This window comes from Microchirus variegatus (assembly GCF_963457635.1).
Source record: "Microchirus variegatus genome assembly, chromosome: 1".
In the NCBI taxonomy this organism is placed as follows: Eukaryota; Metazoa; Chordata; class Actinopteri; order Pleuronectiformes; family Soleidae; genus Microchirus; species Microchirus variegatus.
In genome coordinates, this window is record NC_139802.1 from 9077664 (window position 1) to 9096917 (window position 19254).

General features: G+C 43.6%; 1 protein-coding gene across 3 annotated transcripts in view; it reads left to right on the forward strand.

Annotated features, from left to right (window-relative positions):
* Positions 1-19254, forward strand: part of rspo2 (R-spondin 2) — a gene marked incomplete at both ends in the record, with an annotated part of 56277 nt that overhangs the window by 34161 nt on the left and 2862 nt on the right. For 2 of the 3 annotated variants that reach the window (XM_083896133.1, XM_083896134.1), the window contains 2 exons: positions 1167-1310; positions 1688-1882. In XM_083896133.1, the coding sequence (XP_083752259.1) occupies positions 1167-1310; positions 1688-1882 (339 nt within the window). The remainder of the gene's footprint in view (positions 1-1166; positions 1311-1687; positions 1883-19254) is intronic. The other variant, XM_083896135.1, reaches the window with a different exon arrangement.

Genomic DNA, 19254 nt, shown 5'->3' on the forward strand with positions numbered 1-19254 from the left:
TCCGCTGCACTTACATGTGGAAAATCACAGTAACCCAGGTTCACGTGTCAAGAAATGCTCACGCCTTAATGCCTGGTTTGTGTCCCCCATGCAAGACACGATCAGACAAGCAGATGACACTGTACCTGGGAAGACCCCTTTAAGCGCAGCGAGTGGCTGCAGGCTATAGGTCGTGGTTCCCCCAACACTGGGAGCCGATTGGCCAACCAGGCCACATAGAGCTTCTGAGGAGCGTTGTAAATCAGACAGCGCGAGGAGGCTCCTTCTAATCATGTGGGCCTGTGTGTCGCCGTGTTGGTGTGGCTGTTGTAATTTGGCCCTCTCTGACTTGCTATTTGCAGAGTAAGAGCCTGATGACACATCGCCGGGCCTTTCTTTGCTCGCGCGGCGCTGTGTGTCTGTGTCTTGCGCAGCGGCAGGGTGTGGCGTGGGAGGATAAGAGTGCTGTTGTGTTTGCTGACTAAATGCATCAGCATTTGTTTGGCAGGGCACCGCAAAAATGTTGTTGTCCCCCACCGCTAACCGACTCCCCCTCCCCACCACCCCCCATATGCTCCCCCCCCCCCTTCCAAACCCACCTTCCCTCTTTTATATTGTAGCCAAAACTGAAAGCATCCACACAGATGGCCAACTTTGTGATCATCAGCCATCATTCACACTTTAATGAAAACCTGACTTCCCACTAAAGTAATCCTGTAATGGAAACAGACACAGATTGGACCTGTGTGGAGTGATAAAACAGCGTATTAGGGACACTATTCACCTCTAATGAGATGTATTCTTCCTGTTGCAGTACGCCACTAGTTCAAAACATGCGAGCGGGTGTGTTTGTATCAAGACTGTTACACGTCGGTGCAACCTGTTGAAAGAGGTGACACAATTCCTCGCCATCTCTGTTTTTGTCATGATTTTGCTCACTCTAGACAAGAATGGGGAAAAAAAAAAGAAATCTGTCAGGCAAAACAAGTTTTGTAAAATATACTTAAGCCTCTGGGAAAAATGATTCACAGGGCATCGTTGGGTTGTTTTTTTTTTTCTGCGGGAGAGACGGTATAATCCTTTCAAGAACCCCCTTCCCCAAACCCCTTAGCACTCGATCAACTCCAGATGAGAAGTTTGCTCAGATCCTGACGAATCTCCTCTCTTTCTCTCTCTCCTTCCTCCAGGGTGCAGGATAGAGAACTGTGAGTCCTGCTTCAGTAAAGACTTCTGCACCAAGTGCAAGTCAGGTTTTTACCTACACAAAGGGCGCTGCTTCGACAAGTGCCCCGAGGGCTTTGCTCCGCTGGACGACACCATGGAGTGTGGAGGTACGCAAAAAACAACAACAAAGACATTTACAGAACATGAAACCATATAGTTTCCAGAGTAAACAAACTCTATCATGTACATAGGGCTTGGTGGTACAGCCAAAAACAATGTCGCAAACAATCATTTCCAAACCAATTGATATTGATTGATAAGAACCAATTGTGTTTTTAAAATAATACAAAAAAAACATTTATTAGTAATGATGTGTTAGTGTGCACAATGTACAGTGCATTAACTTTATAGGCACTTTACTGATATATATGACCTGTTATATTTATATATTGAAGGACATTTGTATCATGATGTACAGTATTATTGCTACACAATGGTCTTTCTGTGGTTTTACTGCATCTCTACTCTGTTTGCGTCTCTGCAGAAGGCTGCGAGGTGGGCCAGTGGAGCGAATGGGGAGCCTGCACCAGGAGAAACAAAACCTGCGGCTACAAGTGGGGTCTGGAGACCCGGACGCGGCACATTGTAAAGAAACCACCCAAAGACACAATACCCTGTCCCACCATCGCTGAGTCCAGGATGTGCAAAATGGCCATGAGGCACTGCAGGAGAGGTAAGGGTGTTAAACTGCCACATGTTGGTTAACGGAGATGTTCGCATCTGTCACTCACAGCTCCATCCATGTTCACTTTAAAGGTTGCACTTCTCTGGTGCATATTAAAGTAAACAGACCTCTTGTCCCACAGGAGAACTCTCCCCCCCCCCCCCCCCTTTCTCAGTTCCACCTGTTTCATGTAACCCCAGTGCCGTGCAACTCTGTCTTGTTTTTTCATCGTCTGTGTTTTTGAGGTGCACAGTGGCATTTCCATGCATTCAAATATCAGTGTTTTTCCATGGCGGCAGCTTTGTTTAAGCCAGGATATATTTTTCCCACTCCCGCCCATCTTTCTTGCTCTCCTCAGTGGAATTCTTCAAAGTAAGAGCTGCAGGTTTCCTCAGTGGCCGTCTCTGTTTCCTCCCATCAACTTGACAGATATTTGCGGTGCACGCAGCATGTACGTCAGGGCATTAAATGAAAAGTCAAATCTGGAATTTCTCCGTGTGTGCATACAGCTGACGGAAATATATATATTTTTTTTTTTTTTTACCCAAGAAGTTGATTATTTATCTCAGATGGTCCAAGCACACCATTTGAGGTGATGTCCTCAGTGAGAAGTGCTTTTAAAATAAATATTTTTCTTTCCTTAACGTACTTTAAGTCACTCGTAAACTTTGGATTAGGATAGGCCATGTGTAAATATTGAATTCACCAAATAAGGAAGCCATTACAGTGGCAGATGTCATTCAGGCTGTCAATAAAAGAACAACATTGTGGAAAACATCAACCTTCAGGATTTGTAGAATCCATTTTAGCGTGGATTGTTGAATTGTAGGATGGTCCAGTGAAGTGGTGAAAGAGTAAATCAACTTTAAATGAAATGAATCCTGATAGTTTCTCCCTTTTCAGCTCTACCGAGGCATTCCATGTTCCCTGGTTTGGAAACTGTGATTCCATGGCATGTTTAATTCCTAAATCCCTGTCTCATTTGTCAGGGAAATTCTCCCCAACCCCCCCCACATACCTCTTCATGACTTTGCCGTGCCTGCTTGACCTTTTCTAAGAAACTTTATGACCTTCTTTAATTAAAATGTGGCATTGTTGCGCATGGTTACAGCAGTCCATTATCTCAAGCATGAAGTCACTGATGGGAAGTCGTTGTGGAGCTTTAAGTGAGTGCATAGCTGAGCCATTTTTCTTCAGTTCTTATGTAACTGTAACAGCAGATTCCCCCAATGTCCATCCTACTTTAAAGCTACTGTTACCTTCTGCTGTGGTCATTGTAAACAGGTCAGCACTGTTCCACATCCACTGTTACGTTACGCTGTGGAAGATCCAGGCTCAGTTGTGTGGTTAAAAGCTGTGGCTCTGTGTCTGCATGTCAGGACTCTGTGGGCTCACGAAAGGACTGCGGTGGCCTGTTTAAAAAGATAATTTTCAGACATAGGCATGTGTTGTTAATGACCCCCACACACACCTCGTGCTCGACCGCTAGTGCAAAATCCCCACTTGGCAAGAGCCAGTGAAATGCAACCCTCTTCAGTTCAAATAAATACAATTTAAAAATGTAAGCCCCTGAAGTCACAGGAGAGGTGAAACACTCCACAGATCCAGTGGCGTCACAGCGACTGACTCAACCGACTGACATTGTAAAAATAATCACTCGCTGTGAGTGATAATAAAGCACAGTCTAATGGAAGGAGAGGCCACCCTGTAAAATACGGGCGATCAGGAAGAGGTGTCTGTCTGGGGATTAAGATCAAGAGCGGCCTACAAAATGACTTAATTATGAAATACATTGCGAGGTAACCTTTCGAATTTCAAACGACTTTGCGAACATGTTCGATTTCATCTTTAAATAGAATTTAGAAAGCTGACCTCAATGCATGGTTTGTCCACTCAGATCGTAATACTTCTTAGAGCATTGTTAAATGCTTGTGATTATGACTTGGAATTTAAGACTGTCTAAAAACAGACATTTTTTTTTTATCAGCGCTTTTCCTTGGACACCGGACACCAATGTTGAGGATGAGCATGGGATTATATAACTGCAGACCGTAAAGATGCCGTGGATTAAACGGAGACAGGAAATAAGAGGAAGCAGCACGTAGGTGTACGGTGTATATATATATATGTATATGGCAACGCTTATCTCATCACTCTGGCTTGCGTTTCTACATTTACTGTATACAAATTCAAATTACGTTGGATGTCGTGGACAGAGCCTCGTCTGCCAGCTAATCCTCGGCAAACGAGCGCACAACACAAAAGGTCTTCATTTCCTTGTGTGCTCGCAAAGATCTAATCCTTATGTACACCACATACCGGCAGAGAAAGTAAAGGCAAGATGTTATAGATAGATAGATAGATAGATAGATAGATAGATAGATAGATAGATAGATAGATAGATAGATAGATAGATAGATAGATAGATAGATAGATAGATAGATAGATAGATAGATAGATAGATAGATAGAAATTAAACTGCAATTTGTTGTGTCTCCACCAGCTGTGATTCATTGAATATTTCCCCCAGAGGATCGTTGTCGCAATGCTCCGAATAAAATGGGCAGTGCAGGAAGAATGAACAGATATCACACAAGGACCGTTTCAGAGCATCTGAGGCCACATTGAACAGTTTGTCCCACTTATGGGTTTTTGACAATGAAATTAAACAAAGCCTGCGCCAGTAATTATTCGAACAACATGTTGGATGAATTTCACAAATCCTTTTTCGAATAATACTTGAATGGAAACTAGATGATCTCCAGAGGAATAATTATGTCTTGTCTCGTGGCTGCTTGGCCCCCGAGTGTGTGCACTGTGCCCTGGAAATGATAAAATACTCTTCTATGAGCGAGTTCCCAGGAGTGATGCTCTGAGCAGGCCATTTAACAAAAAAAAAAAAAAAAAAAAAGAGAGAGAGAGAGACTTTATTAATAGCCGCTTCGGCACTATCAGATTTGACAGACTGGGTTCCCCCTTTCTCTGTCTTGTGAGATGATGGGAGGAGAGAGGAGAGGAAAGGTGAGTGATAACACTGCACTGCTCGCCTGTTCCATATTGATGCCATTAAGTTATTCCCTTCAGAGGTTTTCCAGCAGCCCCTGTCATCAGATTCACTGGTTTACAGACAGACGTGTGCAACATGTTTAAGTCAACCCCCACCGCTCGATGTCAATCCATCTGTTTATTTTTCCAGCGTTTCTTACTTTCCTGCTCACCCACTCTACTATAATCCTGGAACAACAGCTGCCTCTCCCATGTCAGTGACATTAGATGTTGTATGAACAACTAAAGCCCTTGAAACTCCCTCTCTTATTGTGATCCCTGGTTTGGGATTGAAGAGGGGGGGGGGGAGTAAAGCTCAAAACAAGTGTTTCATTGCAATGCAGGCTAATTTCCCGACAGTTTTACAAATCGGCTTTTCAGATTCTCTGGTGGCACCAAAGTCTTCACAGTAGCGGGCAGGAGGAGAGATGTTTGTGCAGCGCTGCCTGCTTGATTTGTAGGTAGATTTAGTCTTTAAAGGGGCCTTTACTGCAGAGGAGTCGGCCAGGCCTCAAATAAACCCAACCAAGAACAGAAGTTTTACAATATGGAGTTATGGGTTATAAAAACTTAATAGCTTAGCGAATTTTGGAACTGATAATAGAAACATATTTAAGATCCTGTTTTCCCGAACAATGCAGCTCAATTTTCAATTAAAAATGCTTCTATTAGCCCATGTAGACTCACACTTATGGAAAAAAAGAAGGAAAGCAAAACGAGAGGAAGAATGCAGAGAGAAGTATTACTCAGTAATAATGTGATACTAGTGATAATCTTTTGACCGTTACATTATGGACCTGTACTTGGGGAGCTTGAGGCCTTTCGTGGGAGTATCTGTCTCCGTGTGTAACTACAGAAACCCTCTTTTGCTGTAGGGCTCATCTGAAGCCAAGCCTTCCATCCCATCAGTCATCTGAGTGCTCGGATCCAGCCACCACTAATACTGTCTGTCATAACTTCTGTATGCAGCTTATGTTTATACTGTAACTGTGATAACTGCCTCCTCAAGTCACCGCACCACACGCTCATTCACACCGCCATCAATTTAATACTTTGGATAAACACCTCTATAGTGAGTTTAGGTGGATATCTCCACCTAAACTCTGTTTACCACCTCATCCCAACTCCACAGTGTGAACTCTATAGGCTCCAAAAGTTCTCTGTATTTACACAAGGCCACTGGATGATGTGACAGAGAGGCTGAGATGTGTTTAATCTACTCCAAAAGCACCTACAGTCTTTTGCAAGGAGGAAAAAAGTGAAAATAGAACAATGCCAAAACAACCATATCTCAGAAGGATTTGGTTGACTGGAAGGATTTTTGCCAGGTCCTGTCTGAAGCATAGTCTGGTTCTGCGGTGAAGCTCCAGTGCTGTGGACCTCCTGGTCCTCGACGTCTGCGAACCATCTGCTGCAAAGGCTCCACTCCTGTAAAAAGATGCACGGAGCAAATGTGATTGCCTCGAATCCACTCTGGAGGAAGCTCAGCCGCCTTGTGTGTAACACATACCGATCGGCACACCAAACAATTCCGATTTCTGGCAGTTGAGTTGCATACGAGCGAGCAGTGAATGCGCATGCATGCGTATGAGCGTGTGACACACAATTTTGGTGTTTATACTCGCTGGGCCAAGAGGTTTAAGCTCTGGCGTAAGATGCTATTCACTTCTGAGCATTTTAGTTACGCACTCTGCATGATCACATCTGAGTCTGGCCTGTGTTTGGCTTGGAAACCCAACATCCAAACACATTTCTGGATGTGTTTTTGTCAGACGTAGCCTCATAGCATCAGGCCAGGGTTTTTTTTTTTTGTTGTTTTTTTTTTTTTTATAGACACATGCTTTCAACTTGAGGCTAATTGATGGAGCATGTTCTTCTAGTCTCAGCAGAAGAGTTCATGGTTCAGTTTGTCCAAGCCAAACAACAATAGAGCACTGCTCGAGCCACCACTCGGAACTTTTCCCAAAGCATTTGAGGCCAGAGGTTTGCACTTCTGTTCCTTCGTGTACTTATCCCAATTAATGTTTGCCGGGTGTGCTTAGAGGAGGAGAGCTGGTGCACAGATGACAAGTGGGGGCTCTGATTTCTGCCCTGGCAAAATGACGGGTGGTGATCTTTGGCCCAGGATATATCGTGGACAATCCAGGTCACTTTTTCCCGCCAGCGGGAGCTGAGTGTGGGACATTTTCCCAGGACAGAAGGAGAGCACTAATTGGCAACTTCTCTGCCATAGTGATTATGTGTGCTTCACACCACAGCCTGTTGTGAGTGGTGGACCCACGGCTTAATCTTCATTTAATAAAGCTGCTCCATAGGGGCTGACACGGTAGCTGGTGAGAAGGTCTCATAGATACTCCTTTGAACGCCATGGATGGCCTGGCTCTGGACATTGAGACTGGCCTGCCGCCACCGCCAGCCACTTTTTCGAGCCCCCAACGCTCATTTATTGAAATAAATAATGCCCAAATTTGGTTGTGATGAGGAAAAATATAACTGATGATTTCCCCATGTTGTACACACAACTCTGAAAGCTGTAAAGCTGAACTGACAGAGTCTTTTGGAGGCCTTGCACTGCGCTGTCGTGAATTAGAGTATGGGTGCAGAGGAAAGACACATCAACCTGTCACTAACTTGGCCAAGTCCAGCCTCCCAGTGCCAACGGCAGTTATGGTCACTGCTGCGGTCACAGTCGCAAATTAACACAAGCTCTGTTTCAGCTATCCCATATTCGCAAATCTCTGCCATAGATTATGTTCTTTTTTTTTCTCCCCCTCCCTCAACTCCACGCTTATGTTTTATATCGCCGCCATGACCAGATGAAAATTGATTATCTCGACTTATGTCTGGAGAGGCAATCAACACTTGCTTTATACTGATGGTCTCCAACCAAACTTTCGGCTTTAATTTTCTGCCTCTTGTGCAGTTTAGCAGTGTTAAATCTTCCATTGAAGGAGAAAGTCATTACTAGTAGTCTTGGAGACTTCCATGTGCTGGGTACATTCCTTATTGAGGATGGAAGTTGTGTGTGTGTGGGGGGGGGGGGGGGCTCTGATTAATTTCCCACTAAGTGCCCCTGCTCTTTGACCAAAATAAATATGGATGCTGTCATTTTGTCAGCAACTGCCTTCAGAGAGCAATATTTGAAACACCCCATGATCCTGTTGGCTTTTATATGGAGAATCCATCGTCATACCACAGGCATGAGCCATAAACATGTGGAGGCCTTTCAAAGACCAGGGGGTGGAGGAATGGAAGAGGAGGGGTCAGCGGCACTCACTGGGGCTCCATTCTCCACATTATTGTCATCTGGTCTTTTCCAAGCAGGAAGAAGAAAGAGGAGGGGTGTTAGTGAAGGGTTTTTTTTCACACTCTTTGGCCCAGTTGAGTTGTGGTTTTGCTGAACTGCCTTTTGTAGATTCATGTACACACATTAGATACAGCCATGCTCCTATTTGTTTTCGACTGTGCATTGGTGATAGATAGTCTTATCCCAGTGAATGCAAGCTGGCAGACATACACGTGCATGTAGAATACATTTCGACGTCGATCTAGGTGCTAAAACTTGATATTTACGCTCGTCTATGACCGCATAGGCTTAAGAAAGAATGTCGGCCTAATCATGTGTGACTTTGAAAACATGGTTATCCTCGCATATATTGTTTTAAAGTGTGATTTTGCCAGAGGAAAAGGAAGGACTGCGTTGCTCGTAAGGCTTCCGCTGTCATTTTCTGGCAGAGGAAATGAGACATATGGGACGACATCAACAGCCCCATCAAAAACAGACGTACACAAACAAACAAAGTGGCAGTAAACTGGTGGGGGAAAAGGGCGGGGGACCAAAAGAGGGGGGGGGGGATACGATACTGTACTGGAGTGGAATGTTTTCATTCTCTCATGCCCCCGTAAACGGGAGCTATTCCCCCCGCTGTGCAGTATATGGGCTGACACTGCCAATGACATGGTCAGGACTGTTTTACAGACCATCAGTGAACCTTCCCTTGATGGGCAGTTTGCTCTGTTACACCCTGTGATTTTTTTTTTTTCTTTACAGCAGTCGAGACACGGTCTGTGTCTTTACAGGGATGGATGGCAACAGCTTGTGATGAAATCTTTGAAGTGAGGCCCGACTCATATATTCAGCTTTTACTGGGTCGTTCATAAAATATGTGATGACTGCTGGGCCAGTTATGTCCACTTTTGATTTATGTTTGAGGTCTGAGCACAGTGGGCGATTATTTCCTTACGTTTTCAAGATGGAACAGAGATATCGATCCGGTGAGGTGCTAAATGATTTCACAGAATGACATCAGGGGTGATACTCTGTGAAACCTGTACTCGAAACTGCACAGGTTGGATTGTATGGATGTGGGTTGTGCCATGATGGTGCAATTGTAATTTTGAAGCCTCTTCCATTCTGACAGGTGTGACATTCTAGGAATGAATTTTTACTTTATTGGATGTTTCTGAAAGAGGTTCAATAATCAAACACAGGTGCAAAGTATCATCTGTTTTCTGCTTCACCACAATCCAACATTTCAGTCAAACCCTAGTTTCAGGTTTCTCACCCCATATTTAGATAACTGGAGTCGGTCAAAGTGGAATGAGTCTGATAGTGCTATGTCCCTGCACCTCCTCTGTCTGTCTGTCTGGCAGACATCCACCCAGGCACTGTTGCCAGCTCTCCTGTGGGCTGCAAACGCTTTCATCTCCAAGCAGCCGAGGATGCAAGCAAACATACATGCACATGCGCACGTTTACACAGCCAGGGTGTGAGAAAATGCAATCGACACAAACCATAAAATAGACCTCACAGAATGAGCAAGTCGCCACGATATCTACTCTTTTACCCATCCCTGTTGTTTCCATTGTCCTATTCCAGTCTCGCGCTTGAATGACACTCTCACTTATGTATCACATATCACAGTGCAAGGCTGTCTAAGGAACAATGAGCATGCCACAGAGGAGGGATGTGTTCGCGTGGCACACATTGTTTCGGAGCAGTGCTGCCTGCACAGGAGTCCTCCCTCTCCAGTGGTCTGGCTGCAGGAGAAAGGAAGGCAGACTAGAAGCCGAACGGCGGAGAATGAAAACATCTGGTGCACAGTTGCACTGGCTCATCCACCAGGGGCTCTCCTCTCCTCTTCTCTTCTCTTCTCCTCTCCTCTCCTCTCCTCTCCTCTCCTCTCCTCTCCTCTCCTCTCCTCTCCTCTCCTCTCCTCTCCTCTCTCCATCCTACAGCGTTTAATTACAGCTGATGATTCAGAGAGAGAGAGAGTCTAAGGCTTCTGACCCACTCACATCCTTCAGTGTGGACTCAGAGCACAGACATGCAGACACAACAAGGCAGCAAGTATAGGCCTGCTGGCCCTTGGCTGTGTGTGTGCACGCATCTGTGTATTTAGATGTTTGTGTGTGTGTAACCAAAAAAACATACAAACCTATCTTTGTGGGGACATTTTGTCTGGGACCCACAACTTGAAAGGGTTTTTTAAGGGTTAAGACCACAAAGATAGGGTTAGGGTTAGGCCAAGGCTCTTCAACTTAAGGCTCCAGGGCTAGATCAGACCCTTCAAGCAATTTGGACCGGCCCATTAACCCATAGATAATGAATGTATTATTAAAAAGCCAATAAAAGCTTTGCCTATTTCTGGCACTTTGAGACACTTTGTGATACTTCGTGTCCCTTTTCGGCAAACACTCGTCCAGCTGTAATTGTAGGGAGCCTATACCAGAATATTATGAGCCAACTGTAGCGGTACCTGTGTCTTGTTGGTACTGTACCTTTTATTTTTTGCACTAAGAGCCAACTGTAGCAGTTGTACCTGAATATTATTGGTACTGTTTCTTATATTTCTGTGAAAATAGCCTATTGTGGCCATTGCAGCTTAATGTTGTTTATGTATGTCACCTATTTGTTAATTGTATTGTACCTGAATGTTGGTGGTTTTGTTACTTACCTTTTTAGCACAAAACTAGCAACCATTTCAATAAATAAGTGCTAAATAATTTAAAACAACAAAATAGTAGTACAGGGGTTGACCGGGCCCACTGGCTTGACAGCCTTCCGAAAAGCTGGCCCTCTGGAAATTTTAGTTGAATAGCCCTGGGTTAGGCAAGTTAAGCTAAGTTAGGCACTTAGTTGTGATAGTTAAGGTTAGGGAATGCATGTCTATGATGTGTCCTCACCAAGATATAAAAACAAGCTTGTGTGTGTCAAGTAATGTGACAAATACAGGAGTGGGCGCAGACAAAAAACAGGGCTATTACGGCGGTAAGTAGAGGCCAGGGCCAACTTACCAAGGATGTAGAGCGCAGCACTCCCATCCACAGAGAATAGCGTAACAGCGAGGTGATGTCACAGGTTAGTAATTTCACCTTAAAGGAGCAAATACGTTAACACACGTTTTCTCACTTTCAACGGCCTGTATTGGGTTACCTATGAGTGAGAAGAAAATCCAGTGGTACAGAGTAGTGGTGGCAGGGTATTATGCATTTGTAAATAAACATTTAAACCTGCTCTCATTTATTTATTTCCCCACATGGGGGCAGTACACCTATATATATATATATTTGAGATTCTTAATTGCCCTGAAGTGTGAATGTTTGATCCTGAACGATGGCCTTTCGGTGGACTGGCTTGGATTCCATCCAGCTTCCAGTACGGATGGATGGATGATGGTTGGATGTTCTACAAAACAAGAGCATCACATCACACGTTGACCTGTATGAATCCCCTTTCCAACAGCATGGTTTCTTCAGCCTTCATCCACAGTACGCAGGCCACACATTCGCATGATATTAGATAATTTTATCAAGTTACAAAATTGGTAAAAGTGAAGTCAAGGATAATTCTTTACCGCATATTTATGTCCTTTTAAACAGTCCTTGGCACAATTGGCAAGTACATTTCACCCAATGTGCTGAAATGACATAAGTGAACTGATACTTCGAGACCACAAACATCATAGTCCTCCAAAAATATTCTCACAGCATTTAATGAGTTGGTGTCATCATACTTGACCCATTCCAGGTATCACATTAAATCACTTCAGACATAAATGCTCCTGTAGGCTGGGTGGCAAGGTTCAAGACTGTGATCTTGACAAGGCCTTGAGACAGTCCTGTAGGATTAGTGGGAGCTTAACCCTCCCTTTAATTTGATTCCTTTCTCCTTCCCCTACAGCATCTCTGATAGATGCTGTCGCCTTCTAGAGTACACAGACCTCTCCTCTGTGAGGTGAGACCCTGAAATGACCGTTGAAATTGCACTGTAATCACACACAGTGCAAAACAAGGAGGAAATGTCTGCCATATGCCTTAAAGCCCTCTGTTTGTGTTTTAGTGAGTTGAAGGGGGATTATTGACAAGAGTGGGAGCTGGGACGGAGGAACTGAGTGGCTGTGACTCTTATTGCCCGTGTCTGTGATCACATCTGTCAGAGCCACTCAGCTGTCCGTCTGCCTGGTGTTTGACAAGTGTTTGATGCAGCACAGGCCTTAGAGAGGATCAGGCCCTTCCTGAATTGGCTTTACCTCTCTCCCTGTGCAATAGGATCTCTGTGAACACATCAAACACACCCCAACCCCCACCGCCCCTCTCTTCCTAGGAACTATTTTTATCAAAAACTATGTTCACTCTGTCAGATCATCAGAGGAGTGTGAACAACAGCGTCCTTTGAGAGTTAGTGGAACAATCAAAGAAAACAAAAAGCGCCGGCCAGTCTTGATTCCCTCATCAGTGGCCATTGCACGGGGATTGTGGCATGATCCTGATGGCCCCTGTCTCTGTTTTGGTGTCTAAGCCTGTCTGACTTAGCTTGGCTCCCTGCTTGTTAGGGTCTGGTCCTGTTTTGGGACAGTTGTGCTCTATGTCCAAACATGTGAGGGATTTCCTCCTGGAGACTCCCTGTAGACTGAAGGGGGGATTGAAAAGACTTGGGCAGAAATGAGATATAAAGAAGGAGACATGCTGGACAATTTCCTCCTATATCCTCCTCTGTACCCTGAGAGACCCACAGAGCTCAGGAGGATGCAGACCCGGGGGAAAGTGTGTACAATGAGCAGAAGCATTCATGCAAAAACAAAAAACAAAGTATGAGCTGATACACTTGTACACATGGACAGTGGAGATGCCAACTGTGTGGAGCACTCATGGTTGATTCCATTTCTTGCAAATGGCTGTCAGTGTTAGTCATTCAGAAGCTTTGCCTGTTATTGCTACTTGGAGAAGGTTTACAGTAGAGCAATACTGTCAATAGCTTGTCCTGGAATGTTTTAATGTACAGCTGGAAGTAGCTGTTGTTGTTTGTGGTCAAAGCTGTGCAGCTCATATTTTAGGTATACTGTACATGTGCAAGAGTGTAAATGGTTACCAGTCTTCTCAAATTGTTTAGAGAAACCTTACCTCCTCTACATCATAGCCCCATAGTGGTGCTGAACATATTCTCACTGTTTACACACCTTATTGCATCTTCCCTTTCCATTTAGTGCTGTCATTTTGAAAGACTGTTCATGAGGCGCATGGTTTGTGGTTTCCCCAGGTCAAGAGAGTCATTTTACCTTAGGGTCCGACTTAAAGTATGCTCATCAGATCTTTAAAATTTACCGCATCAGATAACCAGTAATTGTTTCAGGCAACTGTTTTGAACAGATCACTTGTAATAGGATGTGTTTCTTGTCCTGCTAAGAAAGTTGCACAGTTAATCCTGGTGGGGTGAGTAAGATTAGTGCGGTCCTCTGGAGTGAGTGTGTCTCATTCTATTTGTCTTCAGGGTGACATGTAAAAAGGAAAAGTTAGAGTGTATCAACACTAAACTGAGCTGTCAAGGTTTTATTAGTTTCCAGTCCACGCTAAGATAATGAACTCTACTGAGCACCGGCTGTAAGTAAATGTTGTAAAGACATAGGAAAGGTAGATGCCTGTTTTACTGTATCAGAAGAGCTCGAGAGAAGCGTCTCATCAAAGATTGAATAGGACAAATAAATCCATGCTGTATCGTATGTCTGTAAAAATGATTAATTTTGTCAGCCCGATGCAATACACTTATCGGAAACTAAGATTGATGTGTATCATAACTCTGCAAGACACTTCCTGCTTTATATCACAGCATATGAGAATTATAAGATGGATCAAAGCCTGTATGGAGATCTCATCTTGATATGGAAGCTATGGAAATCAAAGTGAAGTGCTACGACCCTTTCCGTCTTTGAGTTAAGGCAGAGTTCACATCTGTAATAACTTCCCAGCTCGAATGATGAATTTGCTACTGTATTTCGCAGCAGATTTCCTGATCTTTGAATCTGCGGTCACATTTAAAAGCACTCCCTCATATGCTGCAGCTATCTTCTGCTCACTCTGCCTCAGCCTCATGCAAACAACAAATAGAAAAGCAAACAGACCCTGCAGTAGAAGCACTAGATTAGTGCGGGGTCTCCCTCTGGTAAGTGCTGAGCTTTATATTTTTCTCATCAGAAATGAAACACAACATTAAGCCATTCATTAAAGTCAACTAAAGCTAATTATCCCTCATTTGCCCAAGTGCCCATGGGGCAGGAGAGCCCCATATACTTAGGCCCAGATGTGTCGATGAGTCAGTTGGGGAAGATAGCAGACCGCAGAGGGGGCTGCTCACTTCTCTCTGAGTCCTGTGGTTTCAAGGCGCATCAGCCTCAGCAGGCCAGTCGTGATGCTGTCCACTGCCTGCCTGATGACGTTACCCTCATGACACGACGTAAAACAGCTGCAATACGGCAAGGGTCCGTTTAGTGGAGGGGGGAGGGATAATGATCAGTAATGTGCCTTAATTCAAAACTTAACAACGACGAATGACGACCATATCTCACAAGCTGGCACATTGCCTTGAGTTTTGCAGAGACTGATGCAGCGGTCTGCCATTTAACAAAGACCCATTTTTGCTGCAGGGGGCGACAGTGTGCATCCAAGTATCTGCCTTCAAGCTAAACTACCATTTTCACGTTTTGGCTGCAGCAACTGGAAGTGGCGAAACCGTAACAGTTGGCAGGATGTCCTACCCCCAGAAACCATATCACGTCATGTGATTTAACTCCTCAGACCTAATTTCTTCTTCCCAGTGTCTGGTACCAGCAGACATTTAGAAATGGTTGAACCGCTTTACCACGGGGATGATGAAATCTAGCTGAGACCAGTTGTCTCAGGATGAGGCATCTGCTCACTGCAGTTTAAAGAGCCATTTGTAATTTTGATGTGAAGTTTATATGAAAACTTTTTTTTTTAGTTTGTGGTTCCAATATAGAGCCAAAGATCCATGCAGCACTAAAGTTTGAGCATGTGTGTATCTCCCACCATAATATCATTATATTATTAGGAGTTGGACTCATCCATGACAGCATTGAATAGAAAAACATTAATATGCATTTTCGGCTTTTTTGACATACGTTTTTTTGTATGGATTTATAAGAACAGAGACTTATGCTAAGTTAACTGTTGAAACCTATTGGCTATTTGTTTAGCCAGTGTCCCAGAGGTGGTCACTAGAACAGCACAAGCATGTTGTGAAATGCAGCAGAGTATGACTGGAGTTCTGAGTGGACAACTTTAAATGGAGAATGTCTTTAATGTGCTGGGTCATCATCTGTTCTGTAGGCAGAGGCTGTTACGCGCTGGTGTCATCGACCTTCCTCGGAGGGGAAAAAGCGCGCTGTCTGCACTGACCACCTAGAGCATTAATCACCTCGCCAGTCATGCATGTTTTGCTGGGACTTCTTCGCTTAGAGACGTTAATCTCCAAGTTTTTGCCTTCACTTATTGTCAGGGAAACGAAGCATCGAGGAGCAGAGCGGTGAGCTAACCTGCTTTTTTTTTTTTAAATCTCCGCATGAGGATCCTCCACTGGGTCATAGATGGGAAAATAATGACCGACCTAATCCTAAACATTAGCTTTTAAAATCGGAATGTGTATGTTTTAAATCATTCTCGCCCAGCAGTGCACTGATAGTAAGCAGAGCATGAGGAACGAGAAATGACAGAATGAAAGAATGAATGAAAGAGTGTGATCTAGAGTAACCTTGTTAAGGCTAAGTGATATTGTGCAGAAAGCCTCTTGTCAGTTGGTTGGCAAGATGAGCTTCATGTAAATGATTGTCCTCTCTGTCAAAAGGCTGATTCCTTTTTCCTTTACATCTGACGTGTGTGTGTGTGTCTCTGCCGCAGTAACAGTACACCTTTTCCACTCCAGATCCGTATCTTTTTACAAATTTCTGCCTCTCTACACATCAGCATTATTTTCATCTGTATCACGTTCTCTTCTTCCTCAAATGTCAAATCAGGCTTTTGCAGTATTTCCCTGCAGGCAGGCGGACGGCAGCAGAGAGAAAAAGCACTATTACTGTAATAGGTTTGGCTTCCATCTGGCCGGAGCCTTAATGAACTTTGGGCCACTTGAGGTCACACAACTATGTCCCACCTATCAATTAAGTGAAGGCCAAGTTGAGCAGCGGCATAGATCAGTGTCAGAGTCTGTAACCTTTTCCCAGACGGAGGAGATGTCAGCGTGTGTGAGCAACAAGAGAGCGCAGGCTGGCTACAGATCCTTTCCCCTTCACAGCATTATAAATGTATGTGTGAGGAGGCCTGTAATGGCTGCTAATCCAATTTCTGCCACTGAAATCAAATCTCACTGGCGCCAGCAGTTCTCTCCTTCCCTCGCAAATAATGGCCTTCACTTTGGCTTGTTTATGAAAAAGACTATAGCCCCGCGAAAGATCCAGCTTTACCTTCCCTAAGTCCACCCGGATCTTCCTCAAAATTATTTGGATCTTTTTTGCTCCCCCTTTAGCCTGCGGCCCCAGACAAAAGTTATTAATTGACTGTCTGCGTTGCGTAGAAGGATGGGGTAACAGGAGAGCGGGGTACAGTTTTCAGCAATATAGGATCACATTTACCGTATGTCTTAATGCTTGTGTGAGGTCACCCATTGATTTTCCTCAAACCGCAAGCAATGGAGATAAGATTAAGGCCCTCAATTTCTGCAATGCCGATGAGCCCATTGTGAATTAAATCACTTGGACTGTGCTGACCATCGGTCCAGCTCTGGGTTTTTTTAGAAGATCATGGTCTCTTTGATTATAGGGTAACATATAGATACCTCCACAGTCAGAATCAGGGCCAGCAAAGCACAACAGTCTCCTCTCTTTAGTGAGGAAATCCATGTTGAGGAAAAAGTCCTGATTTCACAGGAATACCGCACAATTTCATGATGCAAGCTTGCGTAAATTCATACATCTTCTTGAGCCTGGTCCCCTTTTCCAAAACAAAGATATTAGCGCTGACACAGACAGTGAGAGCTTTGGCTTTGGCTTCCTTACCCCTGGATATGGATTTGACTGATTACCTTTCAGGGCATCTGTTGGACAAGTAGCCATACTGCCGCTCCGCAAGGAGATATTATTCTGCAGTGCAAGCCTAATAATATGATGTGCATAATAGCGCTTAACTCTTAGTTGGATGTTCACCATGCAGTCGGCTCTGTTATTGCTGAGAGTCTCAAATAGCCTCACAGGGACATGGAGGGGAATAAGAGAAAAGGGAAAACTGTACATACTGCCTGGCTCAGAGACGTTATTAAGGAGCGTCCATCATAGTGGAAGCAGAGGAGTGTAATTTATTTATTAATAAACAATTTCTCTCTGGTTTGGCAGCTAAAAAAAAAACTAAAATGACACTGTTTCTCAGGCTCACAAAGGTGACATTGAAGTTCAAATTTACTGACGCACACGGCGCAAAGTGCGCGCATATCCTTCACGCGTGTATGAGCGCAGATACGCGTGCGTGTATATATACAAGAATTCCACAAAGGTCACTTTTGACAGCGGTAAACAACCGCCACACCGCAGGCTCTGCTTCTGATTCGGAGAAACAAAACATTTTGATTTGCTCTTGAGATTTTTGTTTGTTTGTTTGATTTACTTTTAATTTTAAGCCGAATCACAAATGTGGAGTTGGCAGGGGAAGATTGTATCTATGAGGGGAAAACTAAACATTGGTGAAATTATGGTTTGCAGCGGTGATCGTACGCGCTGCCAGAACGGAAAGAAAAGTATAAATAAGGATTATAATTCTCTGATAAAAGCCATACCCTTTTGATTTGATCCATACTGTGCCAGTTACAAGGCAAAACAACGAGAGAGAAATGATTTGAAACCTCTTGTGCCTTCCAAGACAAAATTATCTTTACATGCTCTAAGATTTATGAATTTGTTCTTGGTTCTGAAACCAATTGAGATGACTTAATCATTTCTTTCCAAGCAAATTAAACTGTTTCCTCTGTGAACTCTGGTAATCAGCTTAAGTGATTACATCGGCCATAAATATGAGATGATGAAAGCTCAGTGTTCGGAGTGCACAGTGCCCTGAGGAGAGGCAAAATGGGAGTTCTTCGGAATAATGATAGACCCCTCTCAATAGGACTTGATCAGATACTGGGGGATGGGAATTATGTGGGGATTGGTTGCCCTCTAGTTGTCAGCACTGAGATTAGGTTATGAAATATGGTCTAAAGTTGCTGAGGAGGAGTTTATGTAGCGCCATCTGTTACTTAAGGTGGAAATGCATTATTTAGACGTCTGATAAATATTGAGGGTTTTTTTTTTAACAAGAGAAAAGGACGGATCACACTCATTTAAACAAAATAAATCTCCCAGGCTGAGCGAAAGATTTATATGTGATGAGTACGGTTTGGTCTGTGTCACCAGAGACAGTGCAGTGCTCCTGGTTCCAGTGCAGTCACTTTATAATATCCAGAATTTGGTAAGGCTACAATTTAAAAGAGATGACTGGAAAGAATCAGAGTTAAGCTCATGAGTTGTTATTTGGTTCCTGCCATAAAAACCTCCATGAAATTATTTTTGTGTATTTCATTTGTAACATGATAATTTGACTTTTATGGTCGTGTCAGCTGTCATCATGCTCTCAAACAACGGCTACGAAAATACGAAGTTTTGCACTACAAAGGCAACGACCAGTAACTACTGCGGGGATTACGTTGAGGAAATGGGGCTTAAAGTTTTCATGCTGGATAGAACAAACTGTATGTTTAACAAATACAAATGTTGCACATGCTTCATTCCATTTTTCTAAGCGGATCAATTATTTCGTTAGAAGCTGAATAAGATTAAAAGTTAGTGTTTTTTATTTTATGAAAAATGTGATGTTTTATGAGCAAATTTAGTTTTTTCAGCATTTTAATTTTTATTAAATTGGTTGATTTAAGGGTAGTAAGATCTGTGTTCATCATCTTGAATACATTTAACTATTTGGATATTTGGCTTACAGGGAGTGTACACATCTTTGGATTAAAGGACTCA